At 45.7% G+C, this 27,885-nt stretch overlaps 1 protein-coding gene across 3 annotated transcripts in view; it reads right to left on the bottom strand.

Moving 5' to 3' along the window:
- Window positions 1–627: 627 nt before the first annotated feature.
- The window catches only part of tspan33 (tetraspanin 33), a 33,292-nt gene continuing 6,034 nt past the window's right edge, over window positions 628–27,885 (bottom strand). For 2 of the 3 annotated variants that reach the window (XM_033040032.1, XM_033040031.1), the window contains 7 exons: window positions 18,767–18,824; window positions 18,325–18,452; window positions 17,138–17,212; window positions 8,070–8,165; window positions 5,359–5,484; window positions 3,136–3,297; window positions 628–1,512 (listed from right to left, as the gene is read on the bottom strand). In XM_033040032.1, coding sequence (XP_032895923.1) covers window positions 1,411–1,512; window positions 3,136–3,297; window positions 5,359–5,484; window positions 8,070–8,165; window positions 17,138–17,212; window positions 18,325–18,452; window positions 18,767–18,824 — 747 coding nt within the window. In that variant the 3' untranslated portion in view covers window positions 628–1,410. Of the gene's footprint in view, window positions 1,513–3,135; window positions 3,298–5,358; window positions 5,485–8,069; window positions 8,166–17,137; window positions 17,213–18,324; window positions 18,453–18,766; window positions 18,825–26,285; window positions 26,357–27,885 lie in introns of those variants that run through there. The other variant, XM_033040033.1, reaches the window with a different exon arrangement.

The raw sequence follows: 27,885 nt of genomic DNA, 5'->3' as shown, positions 1-27,885 counted from the left end.
GGCCTTTCAGCATTTACTCTGGTTATCAATCTAACAATCACCCCTACACCCTCACCACACCCCAGTATCAGCCTGCAGGGGTGGTGTTGTCAGGAAAGTACCGGTGGGGGAGGGGAAGGGGATTTGGTAGTACTCGTTATTTAAGTGTGGATTTTTCAATAGGATTGTAGTTCATCACTGGTGTGAAGCAAAGCTGGGCTCCCCTTTCCTCTGCTTGAACTCTCTCCCCGACATTGACTTCTAGTTTTAGTTTAGAGAAGCATTGTGGAAGCAGGCCCTTCGGCCCACAATGTCTCACCAACCAGCGATCACCTATACACAAGTTCTATCCAACACTCTAGGGACAATTTACCAAAGCCACTCCACAACCCTTTAGTATCTCCTCACGAGAGCTTGGACAGTAGGCTGTTGCAGGTCAGTGGAGCCAGTCTTTGGTACCTACTCCCTATCCTAGATGTAGCCCCTCTTTTCTGAGGAACATGTGGCTGGTAGCTGGGAAGGCATGACCCGTCTTTCCTTTAAAATGAACCAGATCCCAGGGCATTTCACACTCCCTGGTTCTACAATCTCTGGCCCTCGAACAGAATTTTTTGCACAATCGACAAATTTACTAAAAAAAACACTTCATCACAGTTTAATGTTATTTTTATTAAAAAGACAAAAATATTTCATTTACCAAAAAAATGTACATTATTTTTTTTAGACAATAAGATTGTATCCTGAATATGAACATATTAACATGAAGCTCTATACAATAACTCCATATCTCAAACGTATTTTCCTCTTCAGTGCTAGGTTTAGTCAGTGGCCACAAAGCACAATGGACTGGAACTAAACCACCTCTGGTAGGTAATTGATAGGGAAATCTCCCGTTAAAAAGTTGGCCCTTTTCACCCACATTGTCTCACTGACTGAAATAAAACAGTAAAATAGAGCAGCACGAATGTAGTTTAACAGTAACGGACGGAGGCACAGGCAGGCGACTCGACCGACTGCAGCAAACACAGGCACAGATAAACTTAATTGCACCGGATGCAAACACTCCTTGAAGGGCAACTGCAAGTACTCAACGACAGGAGGGATGAGACTGCTCCACAGTTATAATGGGACATTGTGCTTCATACCTGTACCCGAGAAACACGCCACAGAATACTACGAATTGCAAAACATGTGAATTTATTTCACACAGTGACACTGAAGGATGTGATGAGAAATCCAGTTAAAACGACGAGTTTGAGCATCTGCACATCCAGTGGACACAGCACATGTACCCCCGAGAGAGCAGAGTGGCGTTTTGCCATTCCCGATGTCCGGCAGTCCTTTCTCGGTGAGTAAATTCATCGATGCGAAGGCCCTCTCAACCGGTAGTGAAAGCCAGCATCCCCCCCCTTCACTCTGGAGAGAGCACATTCAGTACCAGGGATCGGCTCTGTGCTGGCTGTTGTATTTCTGGAGCTCAATCTGATCTTTGATCTGATTGATGAGGATCTGGGAGAGCAGAATTCCCACCAACTGTAGGCAGCAGCCGAGGAGAGAAGAGAAATAAACATATAAGCACACAGTTTCCCCCCGCACGAACGATGCCATACCCACAGCCTGTTTGCAGAGTCCACGTCATCTCAAATAACTTGGTTCTGCGTCATTCTTACTTATGAAATAGGAGTTTGTGGGCTCAAAGTGCTGCATTGCCAGAGTGTCAACATTAAACCAGCCCTGCCTGTCCCCTGAAGTGGTTCTATATTGTATAACGGAGAAATTATCCCTGGTCAGCATTTAATTACGTGACTGATAACATTACGAGATTGCTGGTTGCAGGATTTTGCTGTGATCAAATTAGCGGCCAAATTTACACGACTGATCAGTTTCCAAGCTCTTGATTTTAGAGCTTTAATTTTACTCTATTTTAGTTTAGTGATACAGCATGGAAACAGGTTCCTCGGCCCAGCGAGTCTGCAACAACCAGCAATCCCCATACACGAGCACTAGCCTAAACACTTTGGGACAATTTACAAATATCACCAAAGCTAATTAACCTACAAACCTGTACGTCTTGGGACAGTGGGAAGAAACCAGAGCACCCGGAGAAAACACACGCAGGTCACAGGGAGAACGTAAAAATTCCATACACACAGCAAAATATCTTTAAGGCAGAGACAGATAAATTATTGATTAGTTCAGGTGTCAGAGGTTATGGGGAGAAGGCAGGTGTATGGGGGTAGGAGGAAAAGATATGATCGAATGGCAGAGTAGATTTGATGGGCCAAATAGCCTAATTCTACTATCACTTATGACCTTCTGATCCGTAGTCAGGATCGAACCCGGGTCTTTGGTGCTGTAAGGTCGTATTTCTACTGCTGCATCACTCTGCCTCCTTTTGCCCTGTGGGTCATTGCAAGGTTATGGAAGCCATTTTAGTTTCTCTGTGCCCAGCCACATGGGCAGCACTTTCGTATCCAATTCCCCACATATTAGGGGCAATTTACAAGGGCCAATTACCCTACAAACCTGCATGTCTTTCAGATGCGGTTGGAAACTGGAGCACCAGAGGAAATCCACGCAGTCACCGAAAGAACGTATAAACTCCACACAGACAGCAACCGAGGTCAGAACCAGTGTCTCTAGGTCTGACAGGAAGCAGCTCAACCAGCTGCACCACTGTCCCGCCCATGTGGATGGACAGAGAGAAACTATTTCCACTAGTACTCGTGAACAAGAGTGAATGACATTAAAAACACATGCTGGGCCTTCCAGGGATGAGGTGAGGAAGCACATCTTCACCGCAAGGGCAGTGAAAATCTGGAACATCTTCCCCAAAACATAGAAAAGTAGGTGGAGTAGGCAATTCAGCCCTTCAAGCCCGCACAAACATTCAATATGATCATGGCTAATCATCTAAAATCAGTACCCCCTTCCTGCTTTCCCACATATCCCTTGATTCCTTTAGCCCTAAAACTAAATCTAACTCTTGAAAACCCTGTGAGAACAAAGGGTCAAGTGAACATTTTAAAGAGAAATAGAATCAAGGAACAGAAATGGAACTGAATGCCGATAGTCCTGATCTGATATTGGGAGGAAAGGGTTTGAGGGGCAGAATGGTCCACTGAGGTAGACATGGGTGGTGGGCAAGGCACTGACCTGTGGGATAGCAAGGCCCAGGGCCACCCCTCCCAACAGGAAGAGGTTGCTATGGATCCAGTTGACCAGCTTGTCGATGCACCCATTGGTGTAGATATATTCCTCTGCTGCCAGGTACTCCAGATCCTGCATGCCATGCCCACACATAGTGTTGATCACTTTCTGCATTGGGAAGAGAGACAGGTCAGTGTGTAGGACCGAGCGTCTACCAAAAGAGAGGCGGTTCCACCACCTCAGGCACAACAGGCAGATCTCCCTTGTCATAAAACCATTCTCTGTCTACCACTGCACATCACTGCTTCTTCTAATGTGGCTCCCAGCAGCACTCAGCTGTGACCCTGTGCTCCCCACACTTCAACCTGACCCAGGGCTCCATCAGTTGCTCGTAGAAAGGCTCAGTCTCTGCTCCGCCAACTGAATCCGCAGGCTGCTAGACTGTTGGTGTGATTGGTGCCACTGAGTGTTTGAGGATACGTCTGACATTCGCAAATGTACACTTCCCGTTCTGGTTGCAGGTTGCACCCAGTGCAGGGTCAAGGCAGCCAACCTAGGTTAAGAAATGAGGACTCTGTGGAAGATCACGCTGCATCGTTAGACTCTGAGAACATTGCTGCTGCCTCAGAGCTCCGGGAACCTGGGTTCAAACATACTCGGCCATCTGGTATCTGCAGTGTGTATGGGGAATGGTTGGGGGAGCATAGGGTGGATGGAGGGTGGCAGCTATCATATGAATGCAGTGGTTACACGCAAAAGCAAAAACATTGCTGTACAGATTGTAAAGCTTCACTGAATGGCGTGCATAATGCTTTTCAACACGTCACGAAGAACCTCAAGCTTTGAACTGTGCAATTTTCACGTCCTGAATCATTGAGCATCCAATGTCAAATTATTTCCATAACATTACAATTTTCACCTTTTCCCAGGCGGTTACATGCTTCTATTTTCTGTTTTAATGTCTTGCACCTTTGCCAGGTACTGCTGGCATGGTTCGTCAGCATTCTGACCCGATATAGTAGATAGATTGGAGAAATACAGGATACTTTGTGTAACACTTCAGAATTAACCATCACTGGGAAATATACCCGAGGGACAGAGACCAGACTCCTGTGCAGAAGACAGATAGGAGTCGGCCTGAACACGATCACATCAGATCCTGGTGTGTCAGATTCAAACTTGTGTTTTTAAAAAATGATGAAATTGCTTAATATTCTTACAAAATGTTGTGGATTGCACAAGAATGTTAGTATTCTATGAACAAGAGTTTGACTTACTAGGAGTATGCGCAAAGTCCATTTTTTAGGCTTTGGCACAGAGGTAAAGAAAGGAGAAAGTGATAATTGGTCTTTTAGCTATGCTTGAAAGAGACCATTGTCGAGAGGCAAACTAGGGCATTTTCTAGAGAATGTAACGCACCCAGTAGTCAAAGAATTGGTCTGCAGTAAAGTTTCCAATGTGACCACGTGGACAAGAATACATAAGATACATTAAATTGCCAGGTACTGATCAGTCTGAAGCAGGGTCTTGACCCGAAACGTCGCCTATTCCTTCGCTCCATAGATGTTGCCTCACCATATAACAATTACAGCATGGAAACAGGCCATCTCGGCCCTTCTAGTCCGTGCCGAACACTTACTCTCAACTAGTTCCACCTACCTGCAGTCAGACCATAACCCTCCATTCCTTTCCCGTCCACATACCTATCCAATTTATTTTTAAATGATAAAATCGAACCTGCCTCCACCACTTCCACTGGAAGCTCATTCCACACAGCTACCACTCTCTGAGTAAAGAAGTTCCCCCTCATGTTACCCCTAAACTTTTGTCCCTTAATTCTTCAATCATGTCCTCATGTTTGAATCTTCCCTACTCTCAATGGAAAAAGCTTATCCACGTCAACTCTGTCTAACCCTCTCATAATTTTAAAGACCTCTATCAAGTCCCCCTTTAACCTTCTGTGCTCCAAAGAATAAAGACCTAACTTGTTCAACCTTTCTCTGTAACTTAGGTGCTGAAACCCAGGCAACATTCTAGTAAATCTAACCTGCTGAGTTTCTCCAGCATTTGTCTACCTTCATTTTTTTCAGGATCTGCAGTTCTCTCTTAAACATTAAATTAATGACAAGTCTGTTTATGCTCAATGAATGGTTCATTTATTTACAATGGGCACAGGACTGCAGCCTCTGCCTATCCTATTACAAACGTCACCCCACCCCAGTCACTTACCTCCGTGGTGCGCAGGCAACAGGAATAAGGCACAGAGCAACGCTCCCGGCTGGGGTTCTCCAGCGTGCAGTTAAAGTACATGTTGTGGCTCCAGTCCTTGTATGAAATTCCCCCACAGCAGCTGAACTGTCGGAGGGAGAAAAGAAGAAGCGAGGCGATAAGAGGTGAGAGGGCAGGGAGAAAGAAGAAACAGAAATGTTACAAACCTGCCTTTTGTTACCAATGTCAATTAAACCAGCCTCTACCCAAGTTGACGATATATGCCACAGGACTATTCTGGGACTTGCCCTCATCTTGCAATGTTTACAAGACATTTGGGCAGGAACATGGATAGAAAATGCTTAGAGGGATAAAGGCCAAACACAAGTGGACCAGCTCAGCTAGGCAACTTGGTCAGCATGGATGAGATGGGCTGAAAGACATGTTTATGTGCTGTACAACACTATAAACATGTCTGGATATCACCCCAAGCTCAGCACTTTGCTCACTCATCACCATTGGCCCACCCACCACACACATAGAAGGTTTACAATGTCACCCACTTCTGTGGCCTTCACTACCAAATGCATGGACAGAGCCTGCAAGGTAACGAGTTCCCCTCCAGGTCACACAGTACCCGGGTCGGACATTTCTCCTCAATGGGTCCAAATCCCAGAGGTCACTATGTGGCAGCACTGAAGGGACCTAAACCACACGCTTTGCAGTGGCTCCGGAAAACAACTCACCACCAAGGGCAAGTTGAGATTGCCCATGAAATGCTGGCTCTGCTGGTGATGCCCAGATCTTGAGAATTATTTTTTAAGTTGACAAGCAGGTACTGCAACAGCATTTGAAAGACACTTGGACAGGTACATGGATAGGAAAGGTTTGGAGGGATAAAGGCCAAATGAAGGCAAATGAGATTAACTTAAATGGGGCATCTTCGTCAGCACGGACGAGTTGGGCCGAAGGGCCTGTTTGTTTGCTGTGTGACTCTATGCTTCCAAGATTAAAATAAGTGAGCATCACATTATAAAAAGGATTGAGGACCCCATAGTTAAACGTCAACAAATTGTGAAACATGCTAAGTCGAGAGTGAAGCTGACAGAATTGCCTGATCATTGAAAGTTAAAATTTGAGGTGTGCATCATCTGAAAGATGTGATGTAGTGTGATGGACCTCGACTACGAAATTACCCAGATTATTAAAAGGTGGAAAAACGGAGACAAATCAACCCAATTCCTTGGCTTTGCCCAAAGGGGATGGAAAAATAAAGGAAAATAGAAGACTTGGATTAGGGTAGAAAATCAAGAGAAAATGGATCTGGTTCATTCATTATATTCCATTGTTTAACTTTTCAAAAAAAGTACCAACAAAAGGCAGGGGAAAAATGATTGACAGCATTTGTCCACAGCAACTGGCATATTTGTGTTAAATTTTGCTACATCACCACCAAATAGAGACTCGTGCTTTTTCCACGAGGCCCCACTGACTTGAACATTGATGTTTGCTGAAAGTAATATTTAGGAAGCCTAGAAGGCAAGAAAAAAAAAAAAAAAGCAATGAAGATGAAGGAACAAATCAAATGGAGAGGTAGAACATGCAAAAGGCATAGAAACATAGAAAATAGGTGCAGGAGTAGGCCATTCAATATGATCATGGCTGATCATCCAACTCAGTATCCTGTACCTACCTTCTCTCCATACCCCCTGATCCCTTTAGCCACAAGGGCCGCATCTAACTCCCTCTTAAATATAGCCAATGAACTGGCCTCAACTACCTTCTGTGGCAGAGAATTCCACAGAGTCACCAATCTCTGTGTAAAAAATGATTTTCTCATCTCGGTCCTAAAAGACTTCCCTCTTATCCTTAAACTGTGACCCCTAGTTCTGGACTTCCCCAACATCAGGAATAATCTTCCTGCATCTAGCCTGTCCAACCCCTTAAGAATTTTGTAAGTTTCTATAAGATCCCCCCTCAATCTTCTAAATTCTAGCATGTACAAGCCGAGTCTATCCAGTCTTTCTTCATATGAAAGTCCTGCCATCCCAGGAATCAGTCTGGTGAACCTTCTCTGTACTCCCTCCAAGGCAAGAATGTCTTTCCTCAGATTAGGAGACCAAAACTGTATGCAATACTCCAGGTGGGGTCTCACCAAGACCCTGCTAACATACCATTTCTTCACTGCCTGCTGCACCTGCATTCCTACTTTCAATGACTGGTGTACCATGACACCCAGGTCTCGTTGCATCTCCCCTTTTCCTAATCGGCCACCATTCAGATAATAGTCTACTTTCCTGTTTTTGCCACCAAAGTGGATAACCTCACATTTATCCACATTATACTGCATCTGCCATGCATTTGCCCACTCACCCAACCTATCCAAGTCACCTTGCAGCCTCCCAGCATGCTCCTCAAAGTCTTTTAGGAGGATGCCCCCCAGCTTCATGTCATCCACAAACTTGGAGATGTTGCATTCAATTCCCTCATCCAGATCATTAATATATATTGTAAATAGCTGGGGTCCCAGCACTGAGCCTTGCGGTACCCCACTAGTCACTGCCTGCCATTGTGAAAAGGACCCGTTTACTCCTACTCTTTGCTTCCTGTCTGCCAGCCAGTTCTCTATCCACATCAATACTGAACCCCCCAATACCATGTGCGGTATGATGGAGATGGATTGGTTAAAGATGATATAGTGCATATATAGTCATAAGTCCGTGATACAGAACCTGCTTCTGCCCATAGTCGATGAGGTTCTGGAGATCCAGGTCATCTCGGTAATGAATTATTGCGCTATCGATGATCTCACTGACCTTCGATCGGGCCTGTGTTGGAAAGAGACAATACATTTTGCAATTAAAGCCAGAGTCAGCTCCCATTTAAATAATCAGGCATCTATCTTCCTCCACAACTCACAATCCATTAGACTGTTCTTTGTTTAGAGTTGCCGTTCGTGGGTGGGAAATGCAATTTCTAAAATCTTCCATCGTAATTCACTGATGGAAATTAAAGGAGTGTAGGAGTCTTAGAAACATAGAAACATAGCTCGAATAAAATCCAGTAAAAACAATTCAAAGCCCACAGTAACAGCTTGAGAGTTGAATTCATTTAAAAAGAATTTGAGGTTTAAAACGCTGGTATTGGTACACGTGAAGGAACAAACTAACCACTGGTACTAAATCTGGCCGACAAACGACACCAGTTTTGCACCAGTGTAACTAACAATGCAATTGGAGACCAGTCAGTTGCACCAAAATGTACATTGTGGGAGCAGCTTTACCCCAAAGACTTCAATAGTTACAGATGGTCTATTACAGTCACAACAGCTAGAAGAACCCTCTGAAGAAGGGTTTCGGCCCGAAACGTTGCCTATTTCCTTCACTCCGTAGATGCTGCTGCACCTGCTGAGTTTCTCCAGCATTTTTGTGTACCTTCGATTTTCCAGCATCTGCAGTTCCTTCTTGAATACAACAGCTAGAGATTCTGGTCTGTAAAGATTCATTTCCCACTGGTCCATGCATTTACACGGAGCCACCAGAGGGCGCTGAAGCACCACAAGGCACCACTGAAACGGCGGCAGGCACATGATCCCAATTCAAATCCTCGCAGCAACATTTTTCATTGTACCTGTATCTCACCGTACTCGATCATATAACAATAAATTCAACTTGATTTGACTTGGCATCTTTGGCCTATCTTTCACTGAGAAGTGGGAGATCTTTGCTCATCCTCGAGGTCTTGCTGCACTTCCATTGAGCCTTGCAGCAGGCCCCAGGAGTTCTCTTGAATAAAGCATAGATATCAGCCTAATTAACTGAGATTAGTGCGGGATAGAGATGTGCTAGATCACTGGACTTTGATTCCAGTTGAGGATGGTTCTCTTGTCTTTTTAAAAAGGAAAAAAAGGACCAATTTAATGGAGGTCTTAAAGATTGTGGTGTGAATAAGGTAAACATAAGATACTTTCACTTCCCAGAAAGACCAAAATTAGGAGTTATAGATATATTAAAGCCACAAATTCAGCCTGAATTTAGGACAATCTTTCTCCAGAGCTTGGCTAGATAGAATATGGAACTTGCAATTATGTGGGTGAGAGAGCGAGAGAGATACATACATTTGTGTAGATGGCAGGGCTGCCAACATTGGGTGAGAGTTGAGAGTGAGAAATTGCAAGCGAGTGCAGCGACCAAGGGGGGGAGGTTGTGGGAGGGGGGTGTCCCTCCTTCCACGGTAGGGAGATTTTGCATTTTTCAGCTTGAAATTGTGGTGCATACTGTAGCGAGTATTTTAACTTACACTTGAATGCAACATTTATGCTTTAAATTGGATTAGGTATGAATAAGGTTTGGCTAAATTACATTCCTAATTACATTCCACAGTAGAGCCAGGCTCTAATCAACAGGTGCAGCACATGAGAAACAGTGAGATAGGTACAGGTTTAGAGGAATATGCGCAAATGCAGGCAGGTGGAACTAGTGTAGATGGGACATGTTGGCCGGTGTGGGCAAGTTGGGCTGAAGAGCCTGTTTCCGCTGTAAAACTCTATGACTACAACATACAAACTTACTGACCAAGAAGAAAGAGAAGAACAAAGAGACGGTATCCACAAAAGGAAACAAATTTCCGGAGTAACTTAGCGGGTCAGGCAGCACTCTGTCTAACTGCACTGGTGACTTTACCTTGGAGTTAAGACAGGAACAAAAGATGTACAGCATGTAGAAACCAGGAACTGCAGATGCTAGTTTACAAGAAAGCACACAAAGCTCGGGAGTAACTCAGTGGGTCAGGCAGTATCCCTGGAGAACATGGGTAGGTGACATTTCAGGTGTGGACCCTTCTTCAGACTGATGAAGGGTCCCGACCTGAGACATGACATATCCATGTTCTCCAGGGACTCTGCCCGACCCACTGAGTTACTCCAGAGCTTTGTGTGCTTTAAGATAAGACGTTTGGTCAGAGCAGAGTGAAAAGACCAACGAGAGAGGCTGGGTGTTGAAGATGGGAGAGAAACACCCCGTACACTAGCACTATACTACACACTGGGGACAACGTACCATTTTTACCAAAGCCCATTAACCTACAAACCTGCACGTCTTTGGAGTGTGGGAGAAAACCCACATAGTCACAGGGAGAACGTACAAACTCCGTACAGACCGCATCCATAGTCAGGATGGAACCCGGGTCTCTGGCGCTGCAAGGCAGCAACTCTGCCGCTACACCACCGTGACGCCCCGGTTTTTTTTTTCTTTCTTCTTTTCAGGAGAGAGGAAGAGTATTTCTCTGTGTTCTATGTTCTATCAGGACAACAGCAATACTAAATTCAACACACATAGCCTCTGATGCTGCTTTAAGCCTGGTATTAATGCAACAATTACTGAAGCTACATCGTTTAAGGCAGCTTTTACAACACCAAATAACTTCTGCTGCTGCCTCACTTCTTCTGGGAATTAATAAACTGAAAATAAGATTTATTCCATCTGGTCCACATCCTCGCAGAGAAAATACTGGCTACACTTTGGCTCAATATTTACCCATGGTATCTGACATCCTCCAGCACTGTAAGGAGTAAATCTTGAAAAATGTAACCATTGGACCAATGACCAAGTTTCTTTTGATGCACAGGAACAGATCGCTGAATGTGTCAAGGTTTATGTCCATCTCAATCCGAGCAAACTTCTACTGAATTACGCCAGAAGTTTGCATAAGCTATGGCTGCAAAAATAGAGAAGTCAAAATGTAGAAACAAGGAACTGATTAATACACAAAAGGACACAGATTCTGGAATGACTCAGCCCAGTTGAGCCCAGACCATGTTATGAATTACATTTCCACTGCATGAAAAAATTAGCATGGTCCTTGTGTATCGCCACACGTAATGTGGCCGATGATATCAGGGATATATTTGCATCTTACTTTTAGACAATAGACAATAGAATTGAATTGAACCCTTTATTTGTCATTCAGACCTTTCGGTCTGAACGAAATGTCGTTGCCTGCAGCCATACATGTAATAATAAACAACACACAATAAACACAAATTAACATCCACCACAGTGAGTTCACCAAGCGCCTCCTCACTGTGATGGAGGCAAAAGTCTTAGGGTTACTGTCTCTTCCCTCCTCTTCTCCCTCTGCGCTGAGGTGATTCCCCACCGGGCGATGGTAAGTCAGATACAATAGGTGTGGGAGTAGGCCATTTGGCCCTTCGAGCCAGCACCGCCATAATCAGTACCCTGTTCCTGCCTTCTCCCCATATCCCCCGACTCCACAATAATATTAAGAGCCCTATCTAGCTCTCTCTTGAAAGCATCCAGAGAACCTGCCTCCACCGCCCTCTGAGGCAGAGAATTCCCCAGACTCACCACTCTATGAGAAAAAGTGTTTCCTCGTCTCTGTTCTAAATGGCTTACTCCTTATTCTTAAACTGTGGTTTCTGGTTCTGGACTCCCCCAACATCAGGAACATGTTTCCTGCCTCTAGCGTATCCAAGCCCTTAACAATCTTATCGTGGAATGGAAGCAAAACCGTTGAAGTTGCAAGCTGTAAAGCAGCATCCTCACCACGTTCCTGTGGAAGGCCAAGCTTATGCATATTAATAGTGTGCGATGGGACTAAGCCAATCAAATTGCTCGTTCTTTACGGGAAACCTGCCGACAGAAAACTATTCTCATTGGTGAGTGCGGAGGAGATCTGGAAGCCTTGGGCATATTGAATTGTTTGTGACTTTATTTTTTTATTATTTATTTTTTTTGAGTGTGAGAAATTCTGTGACCAGCGTGAGAATTGTGCGAAAAGCGCGAGTCTCACGCTCAATGCGTGAGAGTTGGCAGCCCTGAGGCGGTTATGTAGATGTGTTTAGATAAGGATTGGTCAGTAGGTGCATGGAGCACAAAACCTGGTATGAATTGGTCTGAAGAAAGGTTTCGGCCCGAAACGTTGCCTATTTCCTTCGCTCCATAGATGCTGCTGCACCCGCTGAGTTTCTCCAGCACTTTTGTCTACCTTCGATTTTCCAGCATCTGCAGTTCCTTCTTAAAAACAATGAATTGGAGTCAATTGGGCTATAAATGCCCTTATTTCTGTGCATTGTTTTGCATGTGGACATTTCATGAAACATTTGTTTTTAGAACTCAGAGGGAAAGAACCAGTCAGAACATGACTCCACTAAAACATGTCTCAGCCAGCAAGCAAGTAACTGGCATTAAGATTACAACGAGCGCAGTAACCGAGGTGCTGACTGCACCACAGCTGCAAGGAACAGCTGGGCACAAGATCAGACAGTTATATCACAGACTTGGAGCAGACTTGTATCGGCACAAAGTACTGTGCAAACAATGGAAGACTCCTGAATTGTAGACACGGGTGCAAGTTGAAAGAGCAGCAGCCAATTTACATTAAGGTGCCAGAAATAATAATGTTGTTATGAGCCAATTGTTTTTATGAAACACTCAGCAGGTCAGGCAACACGTTTGGAAAGAGAAAGAAGTCACATATCATGTCAAAGCCCTTTCCGTTGGTATGATGTTGACTGGCCAGGTCACCACAGCAGTGCCAAAGGCTTCTTTATCTAAACAAAAATCTAGACAGGACTCTCAAAGCCACATCTCAAAGAAAGCATCCCCGACAGTACAACGCTCTCTCACTACTGCTCTGAAGATAGAGCCAAGAATTCTTCTGTGACGAAGCCTTCTGCAGGACATGAGCCCAGGGCAGCCTGACTACAGAGGGGAGGGTGCTGCCACTGAGCCAGGGCTGACAAACAGCAGGAGGTTCCCAATTTAGTCTCTCTCACGTTTCACAAAGAAAAACTGTCTGAAACACAAGAGGGGTGCATAGAACCATGCAATGTCCTATGGGGAAAATGCACCTCATTCTGAAAATAAAATGGACTAAGACTACAGTCTATGAAAAATATAGGTGTAGGCAGATCAATTGCTCAAGACTGCCTGCCATTTGATATGATCATAGCTCTTTTAATTGCTTCACATTTACTGTTAGTGCCTTTAGCTGGGAACAACTGGGATGTTATAAAAAAATAAAATAATAATAGGATCAGGATTAGGCCACTCAGCGCATCAAGCCAGGAATTAGTGTAAATAGACAACCCGGTTGGCATGGATGAGTCGGACCGAAGGGCCTGTTTCTGTGCAAGATGACTATGACTGGGTGGGTAAGTTAACCTTTTCCTGCTGACTCCATTGCATCAAATACATTAACATCATAAAAGTATCTTTTATATTTCAACGGTCCCTTTTTTTTGGTACCCCTGTTCAGTGGAATGATTAATGAGGGCACTGTGGAGTCCACAGGGCCTTGCAGAGTTGGGGCGGTGTGTGCCTACAGGTGGGGTAGTTTGATGCTGGTGCACTCCTTTCACTGTTACACCAGGCTTCGGTGTACCCCACATTCTCAATGTCATCCAGAATAATTACTGCAAATCGAGCAACTCTCAAGGTGAGGAGGGGTGGACGTTGGAGTCAGAGTGATATAACACAGAAATCAAAACATCACAAGGAACAGAAGTGCTGGGAATAGCCAACTGGGTAGGCAGCACATGTGGAGAGGGTAATCTTTTGTCTTTGATCTGGAGAGGTTAAGAGATTGGGGTGAGGGGGAAGAGTCCAAGTTGATCAGGAATTCTGGAAAAGCAAGAAGCCCACAGTCTGGGGTGACAACCTCTGGCCCAGGAAACAGGACAGGGAGTCGGCGAATAAATCGATACCATCCCTGGCTCAGAATTCAACAAAATGGAGATGTAGTGGGATGAAGCCAGCGTTCTTGCCGGGAGCCGATCATTCAAGATCAGCAAGGGAGTGGGGGAAAAGAACAGTGAAAATATGGCCGGGGTTGGGGGAAGCAATGCAGTTGGGAGAAGGGGAAATGAGAACCAAGTTAGAAAGCAGAACCTGTCTACAAACTTTGATGTCCACGAGAAAGGATGGAGTCTTTTGTTGAAACAATGAAGGCTGAAATGTAAGCGTGGAGCAGGAGAGCTTGATACAGTGTATCTGGGACGACAGATGGCACAATGGGCTAAGTGTTCGGCTGGCGACCGGAAGGTGGCCGGTTCGAATCCCGCTTGGAGTGCATACTGTCGTTGTGTCCTTGGGCAAGACACTTCACCCACCTTTGCCTGTGTGTGAATGTGTGTGAATGTGTGTGAGTAATTGGTGGTGGTCGGAGGGGCCGTAGGCGCAGAATGGCAGCCACGCTTCCGTCAGTCTGCCCCAGGGCAGCTGTGGCTACAGAAGTAGCTTACCACCACCGAGTGTGACTGAGGAGTGAATGAATAATGCGATGTAAAGCGCCTTGAGTATTAGAAAGGCGCTATATAAATCCCATCCATTATTATTATTATTATAAGAAGGAACTGCAGATGCTGGAAAATCGAAGGTACACAAAAATGCTGGAGAAACTCAGCGGGTGCAGCAGCATCTATGGAGCGAAGGAAATAGGCAACGTTTCGGGACGAAACGTTGCCTATTTCCTTCGCTCCATAGATGCTGCTACACCCGCTGAGTTTCTCCAGCATTTTTGTGTACCTTTGAGATTTGATACAGAGCAGGTTGGCACTGTTGCAGAGAGAGGTCTGGCGTGCACGTGCTGACATGTGGTGTGGCATGAATCTTAGGTCGGATGTTACAACAATTTGAGAAATTGCTTGATCCGCTCAGTATTTCCAACACTTTGATTCTATTCCAAGAAATTTCCACAGTTTAAATGTCGGGGAAAAAAGGAAAGAAACCTGGTCCCACTATAACAAAACATCAGGAACCCATTGGATTATTGTAAATATCTTTCAGGCTTTTTAAAATCCGTTCACAGAACAGAATCTCGAGCTGTTGTCCTACTCTGCTCCTGTCCCACAGGCAACTCGTATCCAGCTGCTGAGGTGGCTGGGCCAATGAAAGGCAGTTGTGCCTTCTTCAGGGTACTTGGTGACCTCAATGGCACCTCATCCTGAGAATGGACAAGACATCTAAGTGCCTGCAGGTTTGAGCACAAGTGTCAGGGAGCACTTGAAGTTCTCTCAGGGATTTGGCCACCAGCTGCAGCAGCCACTTCCTTGCAATCAGCAACATGGTGGGTGACAGAGGGGTGCAGCAGATGGTGCAGCAGGTTCAATCCTGACTGCCAGTGTTGTCTCCATGCGGATTGCACATTCTCCCTGGAATCACGAATGATCCCAGCCCAAGACCCACTGGCTAGTAGGTTAATTAGCCTCTGTAAATGTCCCCTACTGTAGGGAGTAGTAGGAACATAGGGCATGTGTGCGTGAATCTGTTTTACAGAAATGTGGGGGAAAGGAGACCGGGTCTCAATGGACCAAACATTCTTTGTCAGAAACAAATGAGACAATTAGCACAAGTATATAAAGGTGCTGCGGCGGTACGAATATATCAATTAAACTATGATTTATTCCATCAAAATACCCCACTGTTTTGATGTTGTGACCAATCAATTTCCAATTTAACAAATAATTAAAATGTATAAAATTTACATATTCAAAATTCTAAAAATAATATAACAAAAAACGTACAAACATACACACCACATTGTAGGAAAACTAAATAATGACATTGAAATGCACAGCCTTTTGATCTCACAGTTCACAGTGCACCTTTTATGTAATAAAACTGACAAAAATCAAAGTATAAAAACTGAATTTCTAAAAAATGTGAAAATCTCACGAAAGCTGAAGACTGCTTTCCATTGTGAGTTTCACCGAACAGCCACCACCATTGTAGCACAGCGCACTGTAGACACATCTAACCATGTGACAATAAGAATAAACAAAACTAAATCCATCCCCTTTTATGATAACATTAGAATGAAACAGATGTGTGCATTTGCATTTCTCCCTAAAGCACAATTCCCGACACTCCCCCTCCTCACCCTCCTTGCAATGCACCACACTCCTCATCACTTGATTCCTTCCAAGCTGAAATCCCAAATTGTGTCAAATGATCACAATTTCTCTCACCTCATTGATCCTATAGCTCCACACTCTGTCTGCCTCATGAACCAGAAATCTAAACACAGAGGGAAGCTGTTCAATCTACCGTCTCCAAGGCAACTGAAAATGGAGCAGACTGCACAGATCTCAAACTGTAATCAAATGTTGATCGCCCACAATAAGTGCTCCCTCCCCCATCAAGCAGTAAGCATCTAACCTTTGGCATTATCAATATTTATTTTCTATTATTCCAGTTAAAATCGAGATTAGTTTAATTTGGCATCAAGTCCAGCATGGACACTGTGGGCCGAAGGGCCTGTTCCTAAGCCGTACTGTTCTATGTAATCTATTGACCACTTTGTAGGGAAATCAATGGTGAACACGGAACGCTTCACAATTTATGCACCTGGATTAAAATCTTCCGTCAGTTCTAAAAGGCCTAACTGAATCAATCTTCCCTCACAGTTAAACCAACTGCAAACAGAGGAAATGTCTCCCACTTCTCTGCACTGAGACGCTACACACCCTCGCTCTGCTGCCTGCCTTGTTATTTATAAATTCCTATGTTCATAAGTGATGGGAGTAGAATTAGGCCATTTGGCCCATCAGGCCTACTCCACCACACAATCATGGCTGATCTATCCCTCCCTCTCAACACCACTCTCCCGACTTCTCGCCTTAACCCCTGACACCCGTATTAATCAAGAATTTAAATAAATTAAAAAATTATATAGCCACAAATCCTCAACAGTTGTGCCAGACAGTTTACACCAACTTCGTGTTTTTGGTTCCATTTAATAGAAAACTGGTACAAAATTTCACTAAGAAAAGCAGTCATACCTTATCTGAAAAGACAAAGCCCAGGACCCCAGCAACCAATTGTAGCAAAAATACCAGCGTCAGGCAGATGGAGAACTAGAGGGGAACAAAATCAAGATCAAGATCAGCAGAAATAGCAGCAGAGAGGAGGGGAGGGGGTGGGGACCAGCTATCCGATGTTGTCCATCAGCAATAATTGCTGGTTTAAAATTGGTCCGCGAACAGCTCTTGTAATGGACACCCACAAGTTGCTCCTGTCTTGCATGTATGGGGGGGGGGGGGGGGGGGGGGGGGAGTGCAGGCCACTTGTGGGGAGTGTGAGATGGGGTGGTGAGGCAGAACTGGTGGACAGCTCTGAGAGGGAGTCGGGGAGGAAGGACTGCAATGAAGATGGCATGTCACTGCAGCCTAGCCACCTCACAGTCGCATCCATGCCCATCACCCAGACTCTCTCACTCCCTGCTGCAACACCTCAGTGACCAGTTACTGTCCATGACCGGCCCTCAGTGCCACGTCCCACTCGTATCCACGTCCTATCCCGAGGGCCTGCATCCAAAGGTGGCCAAAAGGAACCATAGTCCTCAACCGAGGGGATCCGAGCAACACGAGAAGCTGGGTTTTATCCCCATCCCTCACGGAGACAGTTGTCCCAGCACTAGGGGTTGCCAACTTTCTCACTCCCAAAAAAGGGACAAAAGGTCAAAATAAGGGACAAATTCCCAACGGCAATTTGTTGACCGACTCAGCCATGGCTGGGTGAACGATGAGTTGGCCCGGGTGCTTGACTGCACACAAAGCTCAGTCGATGGGCCAGCTGAGGAGTTTTGGCCCGGGCCGCACGACATCGCACGTATAGTCCCTCACCCATCCAACTCATGAACCAATGGACAGCCATGAGAAGGAGGGGGGGGGTGGTGTCGGCGGTAAGCGAAGGTCCAAAGGTCGGACAACTGGCCGGACTGCCGACCGACAGGGCCACGGGCGAGGCGCTGCTGCTGCTGCTGCACTCCGTGGCCTGCACTATTTCGGGACGGGTGTGGCAGGGCCGGATGCGGCGCTCCGACCTGACAATTCCCTCGACCCGAGAAGTAGCAGTCAAATACGGGACAAGGGTGAGACAAACCAATTTAGCCCAATATACGGGATGTCCTGGCTAATACGGGGCAGTTGGCAATTCAAGCCAGCACCCAACGTTGAGTATCACTCACTGTTTGCAAGAGGCAGATGTTCTCCCGCAGGGATCCAATGCACCCACAGAAGGTGATGAGGAACATCAGCGCACCCACCACGATGAGGAGAATGGCAGGGTCCACAGCAAGACAGGCCATGGCAGCCTCTGCAAAACATGGTGCACCCGTCATCAGCCCATCCCCCTTTCAACTGGCCCCCCGAACACCATTCCCCCCCCAGACCAAACCCCATTCCCTCCAAATTGACCCCCTTCGACAACTCCATCCCATTACTCCTCCTCCGCTCTGCCATCCAGTTATCACGTATCATTCTCCACCTCGTAAACCCATGAAATCCCTTCATTTCACCACACCCCCAATATCCTTGACCAAACACTTCCCACTCCCCAGGTTCTCCATGTCATCCCTTTACCTGAGCCCACAGACAACTGGACAATGGCAATAATTTGCTGCCACTCACCAGCATGCTTCATGACCCTGGCGTACACACCGATGGCAACCATCACCAAAGAGATGGCCTGGAAAAAAAAATACAAACATGGTCAAGGTTAGACAGAAAAATTAAACCGTAGGTCAAAACAAAACAAAGCCCCATCCCTCGAGCAACCCAGGCAGTTTGTAGTTCGGAGTTTAGTAGGAGATAGACACAGAATCCTGGACTAACTCAGCGGGTCAGGCAGCATTTCTGGAGAAAAGGAAATGGTGATTTTTCAGTCCGAGACCCTTCTTCAGTTGGAGTTCATGGTTCAATAGCCTGATGGTTGTTGGGAAGAAGGTGTCCCTGAACCTGGATGTTACAGCTACTTCCCCTGATGTGCCATCTCCATTGTACATTAATACCGGACCACGTATCACATAGACTTTAGCAGCACGAGTGCTGGTGAAACCTGGAGGAATGGATCAGTCTCAGTAAGAACATGTTGAGTCGGCCAAGGGAACACATTTCCCATATTAACATCAGAAGGAGCAACAGGTGTACAGAGCTGGGTGGAATCAAAGGAAAATCCTAGCGACTGGGATTTATTTGGATGGGATCTCCGAAGTCTGGTTTAGCCACTGGAATTTTCTTCAACATATTATCTACCTGCTTCGGAGAAGACATAATGCTCAAAAGCTCACATCTGGGCATTGTCGATAAATGATTCAGCAGTGGGAAGATTAACAATAGCCAGCATCTCCCAATGTAGAACATGTTTCTAATGAAAGGTTGCAGACTGGACATTTTTGAGCATTTCCTTCTCCACAGATGCTGCATGTTGAGAGTACTGTAATGTGGAAGACGACCACAAATTTACGAACAAAGCAACAATGAGATGAATTGACAGGAAACGTATTCTGGGTGTTGCCTTGTCACTATTGTAGCTGAGCAGTATATGCTGACCGGTACTGAGCACTGACACCTTAATTACTCAGGTCGATCACACAAAGGATCTAGACTTGCCCCCTCGTATTTCCTGTCTTCATGCTGACCCCTGGTGATGCCACAAAGCGCAGTTTCCACGCATACACTGACATAAAGCCAGCTCGCTCTCGCCTCTCCTCATCCCTCCACCATCTTAAAGTGTCACGACAGCCAGCAACTTGCTCCAATGCACACACGTCTGATCCATTCTCCCCGGTCCCCATTGCACCCTTTTAGGCCAGACTTGAGCCCAAGGTGAGCTGCCCGTCACAAGTCTGCAGGATCGCAGAGTTCCACATTGAACATTCACTGCCTCAGTACATCTACTGCTCAATCCCTCACCAAAGCCTAGTAAGTCGAGACATTTTACTCCAACACACCCCACCCTACAAACTGTAAATGTGAAGCCATCAAAATTATACTGCACTATCCCATCTCACACCATCCCATTCACGCACCACCTCTGCACGCACAAACCTGCATCGTTTAGTTTAGAGATACAGCGCGGAAACAGGCCCTTCGGCTCATCCAGTCCGCACCAACCGGCGATCCCCACACATCAACACTACCCTGCACGTACTGGGGACAATTTTGCATTTATACCAAGCCAATTAACCTACAAACCTGTACATCGTTGGAGTGTGGGAGGAAACCAAAGATGTCGGGGAAAACTCACACAGGTCACAGAGCGAACATACAAACTTGATACAGACAGCACCTGTAGTCGGGATCGAACCCGGGTCTCTGGTGCTGTAAGGCAGCAACTCTCCCGCTGTGCCACTGTGTCACCCTTGAATGTTAACGAATCATTTAATCAGCTCATGCATTCTATCTTTGCAACATTTTCCAAACTTGAATCCAGAGGCATTTGTGCTCCTCCATTTCCAATCACTGGATATCCCATTTAAATTATTTCATCCTTGGCAACTCTACCGAAGCCTCATCATGTGGAATTCCCTTCCTAAAACACTCTACCAGATTGAATATAATAGAAAACACTAAAAATACTCAGCATGTCAAGGAGTATCCGCGGGGAGAGAAACTCATTATGTCTTAGATTTTTGGTATCTGCAATAATTTGCTGTGAATTTCACTCTATTTCACAACCGTTCACTCATCAATTTATTATTATTATTATTATTATTATTAAGTAAAAGGTTGAAAACATTAGCGATGCAGTGGTGCTTAATTTCGATTTTTTTTAAATCACATTAAAACCACCATTCTTCCCCAGCTCAAACAGCAAACTTTATTTGATAAAAGTCCTGGTATGTTGAATTAAAAAAACCCACTTGTTATGCACCTGGGATTCACAGGATATTCAGATGGAAACTGAACTAGTGTAGGAAGGAACTGCAGATGCTGGGTTAAACCGGATAGACCCAAAATGCTGGAGTAACTCAGCGGGACAGGCAGCATCTCTAGAGAGAACAGAATCAGTGATTGCCTTGATGGAAAAACCACAAACGTCAAGCCTGATTAGACCTGTTTTTCTGTGAGACTGGGAGATTCTAAGACTGTCGTGCCAGGTTAAAGATCTGTGAGATTCTATGCTGAGAGATACCTGGCCCCACCACTTGTTCATCACTCCAACATCATGAGAAACAATCCTGTCAAAGACAAACCATCAGTTCCAGTCCCAATGGGGGAACTAACGCACACTCTCAAGGACCGAGTCAGTCATTAAACTGCCTCGTTCCAACTTGCTGCGGGACCTGTCAGGACCAGCAACAACTACAATACAAACCGTTCACCTCCCCCAACTCTGGCCAGCTGCCAGCGAGCCATATGTACCAGTCCGATGGATTATATTTGGGCTGACAGGGACCAATAGCGGATTGCAGTAACACAATCCTAACCATTTTGGGGGAAAAAAGCCTCTAAATGTTTTGTTTCACTGAAACACAAAGATTAAGGGCAACGTTGGCGCGTGATGTAGTAGTGTGGATTAAGATTGTGTTGCAACTGTCGAGCAGATGCTGGCTGGGGAGAGCAGGGAGTGTACCCAGATAACTGTCCTCCTTTAATTTGAGGGGCACAAATAAAATCCCTTGCCGTCAACACTACGGAAATGTTATGTTGTGAGAGACGTCGTGAAGAGACATCTCCCAGAATCGACATTCCCTCACCACCCAAGAAATCTCTTCCCAATAGTGGGAGAGATGGCCACTCCCTTAATGCTGGTGGGAGTCTCCCCAGCAATAACTCCCAGCACTGGGGGAACTGGCCACCCCCCACATGGTGCAGGCAATCCGTTAGAACTAACATTTTCCCAGTTTGTAAACCCACTAAATTAGTTTCATTCATATTAGAGATACAGCGAGGATACAGGCCAGTTGAGGTTTGTAGGAAGGAACTGCAAATGATGGTTGACACAGAAGAGAGACACAAATAGCTGGAGTAACTCAGCGAGACAGGTAGAGAAGGAATGGGTGACGTTTTGGGTCAAGACCATTCTCCAGGCCAGTTGACCCATTGAGTCCGCGTCGGCGATCCCTGTACACTAGCACTATCCGACACACAGGGGACAACTTACAATTTTTACCAAAGCCAATTAACGTTCAAGCCTGTACGTCCTTGGAGTGTGGGAGGAAACCGGAGCACCTGGGGAATGCCCACGTGGTCACGGGGAGAACATGCAAACTCCATACAGACAGCAGCCATAGACAGGATCGAACACCGGTCTCTGGCGCTGTAAGGCAGTGGCTCTACTGCTGCGCCACTGTGCCGCCCATAACTCACAGAACTTAGTTTAGTTTCGAGATACAGCATGGAGACAAGCCCTACCGTCTACCAAGTCCACGCTGGCCATTGATCACCCATTTACATTAGTTCTATGTTATCTCACCTTCTCACACTACCTACAAAACCTGCACATCTTTGGGATGTGAGAGGAAACCGGAGCACTCGGAAATAAAGCCTATGTGGTCACAGATAAAATGTGCAAACTCCACACAGACAGCAACCAAGGTCAGGATTGAACCCGGGTCTCCAGTGGTCTGTGGCAGTCGCTCTACCAGCTGTGCCACTGTGCCGCCCTGTTCTTGCATTGGAGGCAGTTCTGTCTCCTGAACCACTATTGCTATTGGGTTTGTTCATGGCTGATATCGCCAGGGAGCTCCCTGTAGAGGAGGCTTGTGGTTTAACAGTTAATACAAGGCCACTGGCTGTGATCTCCAGGTCCGGCATGTTTACACATGCTTTAAAGAAAATTCCTGGGATTCCCAAAGTTTCAGCTGAGTCCAAGCCTGTTCTGTCCTGACATTCAAAACCTTCCGATAAATCAGTATCAACAAGGGAACTGGGTGAAAAAAAGACTGTGGAAGCACACAAGAGCAAGACCAGCATTGACGTCTTGTTCTCAGGACCTCAGGCACGAGTGCCTGACAAAGAAGAGTGGCCTTTGAAAGGCTATTACCATAAGTGCATGATAGCTTGTGCACAGCATGATCCCACGGAATAATATTGTACAGACCGTCCCCCTGGGTTAAGTACTCCCTGCCCAGGTACACCCCAACATACAAATGAGCTCCCATATTGTTATTAGACTTGATATCCAATGTGCACACATGCATTCATTCCAATGGAGAGCAGAACTAGTCACCCCTCTCTCCATTGCTAGCAATTGCCATTTATCAGTATTGTATGATTTTGAACTCATTCACTACAAAACATGGAGGTGCAGGTCCCATATTGAGTGATTTTCATCTTGCTATCCAACTTATGGACAAAAATTAACTTGTGGACCTTTGTAAAAATGGAACCCATTCGTTACCTGGGACAGGCTGGAATGACCCATATCTGTTCTTAAAAGATTGCATTGATTGATGAAGATTACCCAGCTCTTCTTCTCAAGATATTGCCCTTTACCCAAATAGTCTGCACCTCGCTTCAACACTCCAACAGTCACCAGTGCAATCAGAGCTGTGGTCTGCGGGTGGTTTACAAGATCTGGAGTGGGACGTGGCAGACAACCCTCTAAGTTGGAGACAAGAGCTCAGCCTTACTGACTCGACACTAAGCATCCAGTTTGACATCTCCATCTTCGGTCTCATTAGAATTTGGAAGCCCGCTGGTCAGCAAACCCTTCCCCAAACTCTGGAGGAGCAAGGTATCTTGAAACAAATGCAAACTGGTTGGATTAAATAAGCTTGCAGAGTTAGCGTGGGAGGACCTGCTTATGAAGCATTTCCCCTGCATTCTCCTACCATCCTTAGCCCTAGGCTGCAAGGCCTCCCTGCATTGATTCCCTTCTCAATCTTTCAACCTTCATGCACTGGTAATCAACAAAAACAAGTTTCATTCTTTAATAAAGAGTGCAGTTGCCCCCAGAAACCATCACCCTCCCATTCCACACGCAGCCAGCCCTGTGACATTGGCCGGCAGTCGGAGTCTCCACTGTTTCTTATTCCCAACACATCAGCAGCCCGTGCAACTAATGAAGCTGCTGCCAAACATACTGTGCATGAAATCAGAGGCCAAGCTCCAACTCACAATACACCCATCTACTGCAGAGTTTGAATCAAGAGAAAGCCTGAATATCACAACACACAGAAGTAAAAGTACCTCAAGTTTCTTACCAGTATCTTGTATACGTTTCCTACTCTATTTTCCGTATCCGTACTCAATGCTTCCTACAATCAATACACCAGACTGACTTACTTTCACCCCCAACAGCAAACTGTGTATACAGTGTATAACAACAGTTTAAAGATACAGCATAGCAGCAGGTCCTTGGGCCCAGCAAGTCAACGCCAAATATCGATCACCTCTTTACACTAGTTCTATGTTAAACCACTGTCTCACCCGCTACCTGCTCACCAATTACAATTTACAGAGGCCAATTAACCTACAACCCGCACGTCTTTGGGATGTGGGAAAAACCGGAGCACCCGGAGAAAACCCACGTGTTCACAGGGAGAACATACATCGACACGGGCAGCACCCGGGGTCAGGATCGAACCCAAGTCTGGAACACTGCAAGGCAGCGGCTCTACCAGCTATGCCAGTGCTGCCTTAACAGCGGTGGGATCATTCTGCGCCCTACGATGAATATGGTCCAGCACGGTGGTGAATTTTCAGCGATATCACACAGGTGGGATGATGGGGATCCGGGGAGAAGGATCAGGACCACATTAGGACATTAGTCTCCAAGATTGAAGATTCACAGCTCAGCAGATTCAAATGTCAGTTAGGTTCACCTCCCACCTTCACTGGAATACCCAAGGGATTAAAGTTGTACGGTTAAAGGACTTCCTTGCCAGTCTCTACTGTGCCGAAATGAGGTAGCCATGTGAAGCACATGGAGGAACGAGCCGTGCTTTGACATAGACACCAACATTAGGCAGGCTGGCAGCTCATCAGGATTACCATCATAAGGAATATGCTCCTTCACAAATTCCCCCAAACACATCTGAAGAGACATCCCATACTTCAGTATCCTGCTTCTCCCAGAGGAAGTCCCCACTTCGCCTTGCGGAGATTTAAGGTGAAGATGGCAAGGATAAATGTGCTATCCAACTCTCCTGCGACAGGATTTAACCTGATCTATCCAACATAACCCAGAGCAACCCTGGGACAATGCACATTAGGTTGGGGGGAGGAGGGGGGGCGTGGGGGTAGTCGTAGAGCTATACAGCATAAAAACAGGCCCTTTGGCCAAACTTAATGACATAAAATGCTGGAGAAAGCTCAGCGGAACAGGCAGCTTCTCTGGAGAGAAGGAATGGGTGACGTTTCGGGTCGAGACCCTTCTTCAGACTCCCAATTGTCCGTGCCTGGCCAATGTTGGATTGGATTCAATTTATTGTCATTATCTCATAAAAGACGAAATGGATTTTCCTTACAGTCAAGGAACATTAAAATAAATAACAAATAAAACATATTTTAAAAAAAAGCACAAACACAGAAGTCCACGACACAACATACTCCAAACATTTCCTATCAATGTAATGGCTAATAGTAATGGAACATAGTGCAATGGAGATCATGATCTCTCTTCCAGGAACAAACCTGTGGAGAGCATTCATTAAAGGGGAAACAGCCCAAAGGGGAAACCCCCCGCTCCAGGATCAAACCCAGGTCTCTGGCACAGTGAGGCAGTGGGCACACCAGTGCTAAAGCTGATGCAGGCAATAATAGCCCTTATACAACAATGATTTTTAATACACACTTAAATTAGCTGTATTGGACAATGTGAATGAAGCTGAAAACGAAAGTAATTGAACTGCATGAAATTGCTCATCCATCCAATCAGCTCATCATCAACATACAAACTCTCACTACCCTTGCCTTTGTCCCATACCCTTGTCTAGTAAAAGTCGATCTACTGCAACATTGCATTTCCCAATTAACCACCTGTCTTAATCATTTTATCACAGAAAAGGCTTTCAGAATTTCAAAGTGGTCACTTTGGGGAAGAGAACTTTAGTACAGCACACCTGAACAATCAGCACTCGATCCCCTTCCACAGGAACTCAGCCATCTGAAGAAATAGTTAAAGAGAAACTTAACCATCTCAACCAGGTCACCCTTCTATGTTTCACAGGAACTACGAGCCAAGTCTATGCAAGCTAACCTCTTAACTCTCTCCATCCCCGATGTCATTCCAGTGTGCACACTCCAAGCCCGACACATCCTCACTCAGCTGCCATGCCCTGAACTAAACACAATAGGCTCAAACCAGAGTTTTTAACAAGTGAAATGTGATTTGCATCGTGGTCCCCAGGGGAAAGCATTGAACAGGTGTCCAGTTTCAAGTTCCTGCACAAGTGCCCATCAATAAGTGCAAGTTTCCCCCTCAGACCCAGTCATTGAGCGATACTCTCAGATTACAACTCCTGCTTCCTTCAACTCCCAGGTCATTTTGGGGGGGGTGTGTGTGTGTGTGTGTGTGTGTGTGTGTGTGTGTGTGTGTGTGTGTGTGTGTGTGTGTGTGTGTGTGTGTGTGTGTGTGTGTGTGCGCATGTGCGCGGGTGTGTGATGAAGTGATTGGTCAGGGAAAAATAAAGTGGCAAAAATGTTTTCTCTTCTCTGGTTATATTTGTTTCACCGCTCTCCTCCCCTCCTTCCCGAACGACACAGCTCAAGCTAGCAGATAGCCCGCATCTCTCTCAGTGCTCACAGCCAGTGGGTTGAGACATTTGACGTCAAGTCCAAGAGAAGAACAGACAGCATTGTTGTGAAACAATGGGAAATATTACAAGCCTGACGTTGAGGAGGTTGGCAGCTGGAATCAGGCATTTACTGTTTCCGACAGGGAGGGAGAAAAAAAGACACACTGGTTACATGAGCTGGAAATAAAATAGCATTTTGGTAACAAGTTTCATGACCCATGAGTTTCTCCAGTGCCTTAAAGCTGATGCATAATTTTTAAATGCCTGAAGATAGAAACCACTGCACCACATGGGCAAATACAATTAGGCCATTCAGCCCATCGAGTCTACTCCATTCGATCACGGCTCTCAACCTCATTCTCCATAACCTTTGACACCCATACTAATCTAATCTCTGGCTAAAGAAATTCCCCCTCAGTTTTGGTCTCCAAATCTGAGGAAGGACATTATTGCCATAGAGGGAGTGCAGCGAAGGTTCACCAGACTGATTCCTGGGATGTCAGGACTGTCTTATGAAGAAAGACTGGATAGACTTGGTTTATACTCTCTAGAATTTAGGAGATTGAGAGGGGATCTTATAGAAACTTACAAAATTCTTAAGGGGTTGGACAGGCTAGATGCAGGAAGATTGCTCCCGATGTTGGGGAAGTCCAGGACAAGGGGTCACAGCTTAAGGATAAGGGGGAAATCCTTTAAAACCGAGATGAGAAGAACTTTTTTCACACAGAGAGTGGTGAATCTGTTGAATTCTCTGCCACAGAAGGTAGTTGAGGCCAGTTCATTGGCTATATTTAAGAGGGAGTTAGATGTGGCCCTTGTGGCTAAAGGGATCAGAGGGCATAGAGAGAAGGCAGGTACAGGATACGGAGTTGGATGATCAGCCATGATCATATTGAATGGCGGTGCAGGCTCGAAGGGCCGAATGGCCTACTCCTGCACTTAATTTCTATGTTTCTATCTCCATTCCGAAGGTACGTCCTTTTATTGTGAGGCGGTACCCACTGGTTCTAACCTCCCCCATTGCTGGAAACATCCTTTCTACATCCACTCTATGTAGGCCTT

This window comes from Amblyraja radiata, chromosome 21 (genome assembly GCF_010909765.2).
Source record: "Amblyraja radiata isolate CabotCenter1 chromosome 21, sAmbRad1.1.pri, whole genome shotgun sequence".
Classification (NCBI taxonomy): Eukaryota; Metazoa; Chordata; class Chondrichthyes; order Rajiformes; family Rajidae; genus Amblyraja; species Amblyraja radiata.
The sequence above is the reverse complement of the archived record's forward strand: the minus strand, read 5'-3'. Positions and strand labels throughout refer to the sequence as shown.